Source organism: Crocodylus siamensis, chromosome 14 (genome assembly GCF_052110815.1).
Source record: "Crocodylus siamensis isolate JL-2025a chromosome 14, ASM5211081v1, whole genome shotgun sequence".
Lineage (NCBI taxonomy): Eukaryota > Metazoa > Chordata > Crocodylia > Crocodylidae > Crocodylus > Crocodylus siamensis.
The window spans coordinates 6,005,977-6,013,286 of NC_143408.1; the positions used below are offsets into that span (position 1 = coordinate 6,005,977).

Sequence of the window (7,310 nt, forward strand, 5' to 3'; positions counted from 1 at the left end):
TGGCGTCCTCTGAGGAGGCCCGGCCGCTCCGGAGGGCGCGGGCGGGCGCCGCAAGCTGAGGCAGCCGCCGTGAGGGAGGCAGCGGGCGGCGGCGGGAGGCGGCGCAGGGCGCGGAAGCTCCGGCAGAGGCGCTGCCCGCGCCCCTTTGTTGCCTTTGGCGCCTTCCTCTATATAAGCGGCGCGGGCGGCGGCGGCGCGTCCCTGGCTCGGCGGCGGCTCGTGGTGCGCGGAGGATGGAGATGAAGAAGCGGCTCACGCTGGAGCTGCGCAACAAGAAGCCGGCCGAGGTGGGCGCGCACGTGGGCCCGGGCCCCCCCGGCACGTGGCCGCCGCGCGGGGGTGCTCGGCGGGGCCGGGGGAGGGGAGGGAGAGAGGAAGGAAGGGCCCCGGCCCGGCGCTGCGCTGCCACGCGGCCGCCTCCTCCGGGCCCGGGACACGCGGAATAAAACCGCCCCTCCTCTCCGTGGGGGAGAGCCGCCCCTTCCCCCGGGCCCCTGCACACCGACATGAAGAAAGAAACCCCTCCTGAGCCGCCCCTTCCCTCGCGCTGCCTGCGAAATCAAAAAGAAACCCCGCTTCCTAATCCAAGGGCGATTTGCCCCTTCCCTCGGGCGAGCTGCAAAATTTAAGGGGAACCCAACCGCCTCCTTAATTCAAAGTTAAAGTCTCCGCTTGGCCCGAACGGCCCCGCTCGGGCGCAGCCGGGGGACCTTCCTCAGCCGCTTTGGGAGGGATGGACAGAGTCTGAGGGGAGTTGGGCCCGCGTGGGCCAGGCAAAGCCACTTGCTGGCGCGTGGCGGAGTCGGGAGGCCGTGGCGGCTGCAGGAGGGCAGGGGCGCAGGGTGGCTTGGAGGAGCATCCCTAGCTTTCTAGGGATGCTCCTCCAAGGGAGCTTTCTAGCAAGGGTAACGTCCTGCTTTGCAAGAGCACGTGGGATCAAAGCCTCTGGTTTGCCTGATGGGAAAGGCTGGTTTTTAACTGCAGAGAACCGCCTTGCTCCGTTTTGGGTTGTCCCCAGCGTCCCAGCTCGTAACACCTGGGGCTGCCCTTCCTGATAAAATCATCTTTGGAGCGCCCTCAAATTGATTACAGGCAGCAGCTTTTTTACTGGAGCAAATAGGTGAGGTCCGTGTCCATTTGGGCCATGTCTGGAGCCGAGCTTTTACAGGCCAGGAAATGTTTAGGACCTGAAAAATGAGTTTGTCTTATTGTGCGGAGCCGGGGGCGCAAAGTAGGCAGAGGCACGGCTTATGGGTGTTGTTGGACACGCTAGTTTGGAGTGAAAAACTCTAGTGGGGAAATATTCCCATCTGTAAGAGGCAGACCCAGGTGGTTGTGGTGAAAGGGAGCGGTAACTGGACAAAAGCGGGTCGGTTGGGATCGGATGCAGTCTAAAAGCGCTTGTCCTCTGAGCTTGCTTCAGTGCCCAGGGTGAAACGATGCAAATTTGTCATTCTTTGGTTGACAACTTTTAGCCGCCAAGCTAAGGAGTAGCTGTCCTGAGGAGGTGTGTGTATTTTAGCCCCTGTCCCTTTGCAATGTCTACCTTGTCACCGAAGTGCACTGTCCATACCCTAACTAGACTGACTCCGTAGCAGGTGCTGCTGATCTGCTTGCCTCGTCCCTCCGGAGCACATTTGGTTTCAAGGCAGTGGGGAACTTGCTTCCCCTTTTATGGTGCGAGTGGGAGGGGGATGTTTGCAGGTAGTCATTGAGCTCGGATGAGTGAGGTGAGCCTGTGTGGGGTTCATGCAAATCGACTCTAGAGATGACACTGCAGGAAACTTAAATGATGATGGTTTTCTCGTGCCTTTCCCCTCTCGCTAGGTGAAGGAGCTGGTGCTGGATAACTGCCGTTCTGATGATGGGAAGATTGTCGGCCTTTCCTCTGACTTTGAGAACCTGGAGTTCCTTAGCATGATCAACATCAACCTGCTGTCGGTATCCAACCTCCCCAAGCTCAGCAAACTTCGCAAGGTAAACGAGAGGCTGGTGCCTGGCAGACCTGTAGCAGCTGTCCACTGGGAAACCATGGCTGGCAATAGAAGAGCTGAATGTCTTTGGGAGCAGAGACTGCCATTTGTGCTATTACCACTCGTGGTGTTGGCAACGGGTAATGCGTCGCATGGAGTTTGGGGTGGAGTGGTGCTGCCATCCCCTCCCCCCACATCTCTGCTGCCTCATGTCACTCAGTGATGCATGGAGGGGCAGGGGCCAGCACCTTTGGGCCTCCCTTGGGAGCCGCTGCATTGTACACACCTAATCTTTATGTGGGGCTTAATGAAACGGGCATGTAGAGCAGTGACCCCGCGGAACGACCACATTTTGGTGAAACAATGAGGTTAACTGCTTCAGGGCCGGCTTGCAAGCGCCATATTCGATGGTGGAAGCAGGCCTGTTTGCTGCTAAAGTGCTGTGCTGTTGAATGCCTCGACACCGTTGTCTGTGGCCAGCCTTACTGGGGATGAGAACTGCTGGTTCTTTCCGCACGAGCCTTCAAAAAAGTCTGGTGCTGCAAGCGCGCGTGCAGCATTTGTAGGTGTAAGCAGAGTTGTTGCTGGCACTGGAGGTCCTGCCATGTTGGTTCAGGCGTTTATAGCTGGTTAAAACACTGGAAACCATTGACAAAGCTTTCTGCATAGCCCTGCTGTTAGTGGGGATACAAAACTTCTTACGGGCAGGATTAGCACCACTTTGCTCCATTTGTATCGCTGCCTGTGCGCTCTGACAAACTAAAATGTGCTGACGGTTGCTGGAGCAGTGGAGCCCCTGCATGGGTTGGCAGTGGGAGGATGTTTCATGCTGTTGCTTGTAATTTGGATTTTTGGGGCACTTTTAACTTGCTGACGTTTCCTGTGGGGCACTGGTTGGAGTGCGGTAGGCTCTCTAGTTATGACCATTTCTTATATGAGGTTGGGGGGGTGGTATTTGGGGTATCCCAGCTGTATGAGGAGTCTGGGCTCCTCTGTTAGCCTGTATGACCTCTCAGATGGAGGTGATATTCCACCCCAAGTGCTGCCACTTCTTAGACCCTGGCCTCATAATATTTTTCCTGGCAGCTGGAGCTGAGTGATAACCGGATCTCTGGAGGCCTGGAAGTGCTAGCAGAGAGGACCCCTAACCTGACGCACTTGAACTTGAGCGGCAACAAGATCAAGGACATCAACACCCTGGAGCCACTGGTGAGTGGAAGGTCCAGCACGGGGATCCGAGCCATTGGCACTCTTTCCTTTGGGAGCTGTCTGTGCGGTAAACGTCCAACCTTTTGGTAACTGTTCCAACAGCACTTCGTGGTTCTGATGTGAACAGATGAGTCGCCCAATTTGTGGCTGGGCTAATAGTTAATGGCTCCTCTGTCTGGAAAACCAGCAGCCAGTTGCTAAAGGAAGCCTGACACTGGGCTGGATGAGTAAACTGTGGACGCAGTGCGCAGTGTCTATCTGTGAGACAGGACCATTAAGGGGTCGGATGCGGTTTGAGGTAGGTGGCACCTGGGTGTGTCATGGAGCCGTGATTTGCTTGGACACCAGAGGGGGTGTCAGTCACATCAGTCCTGGGACACTCGCCTCCTGTGTCATGACCCCATGTCACCCTTGGTGCTATGGCTGCGGATCATGTGGCCTTCTTGGTGCACATTCAAAGCCCCTTTCCCCCACTCTGTTAACATTGCTCCCAGAAGAAGGCTCCTGCCTCTGTGGCACCCATTGTGTGCCTGGTAGGTGCAGTTTGTTCTCAGCATCTTTTCCCCAGTAGTTCAAAGCTCTTTGCTGTTCTTCTCCCTTCCTCCCTCAGCCCAGTTCTGCAGTCCAAATTGAAGCAGCACGACTGAGGAAAAGGTGGGGCAGTGAGAACAGCACTTCCCAGGCACCGAAAGTACATGGCCTGTAGCCTTGCTGCATGATCTAGCCGTGCAGCCATTTAGCATCAGACTTGTGCTTTGTGGTGTCTTGACTTTGGGGCAGGAAAGGATGTATGAAGGCCAATTCATGCAACACGCTTCAGGCCAGAACTAAGCATTGGTCTAGCTTCCTCTTCCATGGGGCTTAGAGACAAATCAAGGAGGGACCTAAGCTTTGAGAGGAGAAAAATGCACAGCAATGGAGCTAGAATGGAAGCAGCTATGCTAGGATTATCGTCACTGAGTCTGGGATAGCTCCGTCCTTATTTCACAGCTTATCAAGTTTTGACAAAGAGCTCAGTGCAGTTATTGCATGCAAGACGGTTGCTTCTGGTAGAGAGGAAACCAGCCCTTTGGGAAATAACTTGATGTTCACCTGCCATAAGCAACCTTCTGACAGCGCAACAAATTAATCCTTGCAGAAAAAATTGCCGAACCTGCATAGCCTGGACCTCTTCAACTGCGAAGTGACAATGCTGATCAACTATCGGGAGAGCGTGTTTGCCCTTCTGCCCCAACTCACCTACTTGGATGGGTTTGATGTGGATGACCAGGAGGCCCCTGACTCGGACCCTGAAGCAGATGGTGATGGGCTGGATGATGAGTATGAGGAGAATGGCGATGGTAAGAGATTTTTGGTTTTCTAGAACTGCCTACACATTTCACTCTCTCAGGAGCCAGGCTTCCCAAAGACCCATCTTCAGGCTTTGAACTCTGAGTAGGATGAGTCTTTATAATCTTGTCCTTCCCAGGCCTAACTTAGAAATCTGGGCTTGTCACCTGACACATCCTATGTGCCTAGGTCTGCTCTGCAGGATTTTTTAGTCCCCTGTCACAGGTACGTTGCACTAACATAAATAGTGTGGCCATACTGGCAGCTGGGAGTTGGAAGTGTCAGGGGTTCCCGGCTTTCCCGTTGGTGCCAAGCAGAACCCAGTTCTTTCAACTTTTCTTGTGCTAGAAGGGGAGGAAGATGATGATGATGAGGAAGATGAATTGGATGAAGAAGTGATTGATGATGAAGAGGAGGATGACGATGACTTGGATGCTGAAGAGGAAGAGGATGGTGTAGACGATGAGGTGAGACTCGCTTTTGTACATTTTGGTTGGTTCCCAGCGTGTGTCCTTTGCATCAGTGATCCCCTCTAATCCTGTTTGGTAATGTAGCCAGCTGTTTGTATTCTGGCCCGAGGGTAGTATTAATCAGGAAAAGAGCCTTTGTGGTAGCTGGCTGGTCTCCGAATAGTGCCTTGTAGCATTTAAGGAGAGCATCTTTCTGTGCATCCCTGAGTTGCATTTTTTCTCCTGCTTGTTACAAAGTGAAATAGAATGGAGTAGGATGAGGAGGGAGCAGCCGTCTAGGTGCAAAGAGAGCTCGGTATCGCAGGAACTGTTGTTGGCACAATGCTGCCAGCAGTCATGTCTTCTTGAAGCCGCCTTCTTGAAGCCTTTCCCGGAGTAAATAGATTGGCTTGGTGACTGAAAGAAACAGCACATTACATACTGGCTTGCGACAGGGCTGATGGTGTAGTTTCAGGGATAATTCAGGCTAGGACATGGATGGTTCAATTGTGGATGATCCCATCTTGAGCAGGGGCCTGGGTTAGATGACCTGCAGAGGTCCCTTCCAGCCTTACTTTTTCATGGTTTTATGCTTTTGGGGATCATTTTTGGGACAGCTCCTCCAGTGGGCAGGGTCAGAGGAGCAGGGGCTGTGGGGGGGATGCTTCCCTACAAAGGTCATTAGATTTGTCCCACGGATCTTATTCCTTGCTACAAATAGCCTCTCATTTCATTCAAGGAGGAAGAGGATGATGAGGATGGGGAGGATGAAGAGGAGGATGAAGGTGATGAGGGTGAGTATAAAACTCTAATTCTCCTAACTAGACTGCATGGCTGATGCCACCTTGGCCATTACTGCACAGCTTGGGTGCACACAGTTGCTCTGAGATATGAGCAGAAACTGGGCAGTTCCATGTTGGATGAGTCTTGCCCCATTTTTTCTGAACTTGGGCACTTTGAAAAGTGCAAGCAGTGAAACCCAGCACACAAGCGAGGTACTTGAAACCAAGAAGTTTGGCCCAGTACAAACTGTTACTCTGCATAGCCTGGGTGCACCTACTTGCAGTTAATGTCATTGCCATGCAACGTTCTTGCTGTGGGTTAATGCTTGAGTTCCTTTACGGTGCAGCATTCCTGTGCTCGATGCTGTGTTGACTTGCATTGTGGCGTGTGTATGTGTGTGCACACAATAAAGCCACGCAGGGTGTTTAGCTGCAGGTGCAAATTGTCCAAACCCTTAATGGAGGCAGTGAAATCTCCAAATGGGCTCATGCAAACTTGCTGACAAAGCATCCATTGCCTTCACAATGAAATTCATCATCCTTCCTGACTGAGGCTTTTGGAACAGGCCACATTTGAAACTTCAGATGTGTGTTATGTGAGCAAGATGATTTCTTGGAACCACTGGGGAAGTGGCCTGATCAGCTTTACGTGCTTACAAAATGTAACTTTGGACTTGGACTAAGCCCGGAGGAGCGATACCGGTTTACCAGGCATTCACTTCCCATTAACACTAACCAAATCTATGCTCTTCCAGGACCTTTAAAAAAAAAAAAAAAAAGGTAGCAGCTGGCTGTTCAATCCAGTGAAACATTAAAGTGGACTGACAAAATAGCCCATTTCTCATTGTAGGAGCCTTCTCCTGCAGTTGTACAGGAGTCTCCAGTGGAAACTTGATCTGTATGTAATATCAAGGAAGCATTTGCTCCTGGAAGTGCAGTTTACTTGGCCTCTTCCCTCCTGAGCAAAAGGGGACTGAGCCTTTCAACTTGTGTTGAAATTCACTGGCTAGTGGATCTCGATCTCAGTGGGTTTATTATATAAAGGAGACTAAAGCTTGAGAGAGGATATATGCAGCAGCATGAAGGCTGGCATGGACTTGGAATGTTAAATCACTTGATTAATCAGCTTGGTCAGGAGGCTCAAAGTAGCCAGTAGCTTCTGCATGCTCAGAAATCCACAGGAGGGGACTGAGTTTGAGGTGCCTTGTCTTTCCTGAAACCAGGCCCCTTCAAGGTGTGCTGAGATAATGCACTTAGCAGGGTCTTGGCCAGGCCACCTGCTTAGTTTATCTCTTTCCTTCCCAGCAGAGCTTCCGCAGGGAGAGAAGAGAAAACGAGAGCTAGAGGATGAGGGAGAGGAAGATCTGGAAGATGAAGACGATGAGGACGACGACTGATAATCCTAGCGAGCCAATCAGTTTTACGGACTATGACTGTGCTTGTCCTAACCTCCCTGTTGTGTCCATGTGAGACTGTAAATCCCTGTCTCCCAGCCCCTCCCCTCTGTCCGGCTGCAGCATCCACAATATATTTTTTTAAGACTTAGACTACCCTAGGCATTCAGGAGA

The 7,310-nt window shown here is 52.3% G+C and overlaps 1 protein-coding gene across 3 annotated transcripts; it reads left to right on the forward strand.

The window, feature by feature from the left end:
- Positions 1–90: 90 nt before the first annotated feature.
- LOC149853271 (acidic leucine-rich nuclear phosphoprotein 32 family member B-like) lies at positions 91–7,287 on the forward strand. Of its 3 annotated transcripts, none has more exons than XM_090027565.1 (7): positions 91–287; positions 1,828–1,977; positions 3,060–3,182; positions 4,321–4,522; positions 4,860–4,978; positions 5,700–5,754; positions 7,048–7,287. In XM_090027565.1, the coding sequence occupies exons 1-7, from the start codon at positions 234–236 to the stop codon at positions 7,137–7,139; spliced, it is 795 nt and encodes a 264-aa protein (XP_089883691.1). In that variant the 5' UTR covers positions 91–233; the 3' UTR covers positions 7,140–7,287. The 3 variants fall into 3 exon arrangements, with proteins under 3 accessions (XP_089883691.1, XP_089883692.1, XP_089883693.1); XM_090027566.1 differs by having other exon boundaries at positions 7,051–7,287; XM_090027567.1 differs by having other exon boundaries at positions 4,863–4,978.
- The last annotated feature ends 23 nt before the right edge of the window (positions 7,288–7,310 follow it).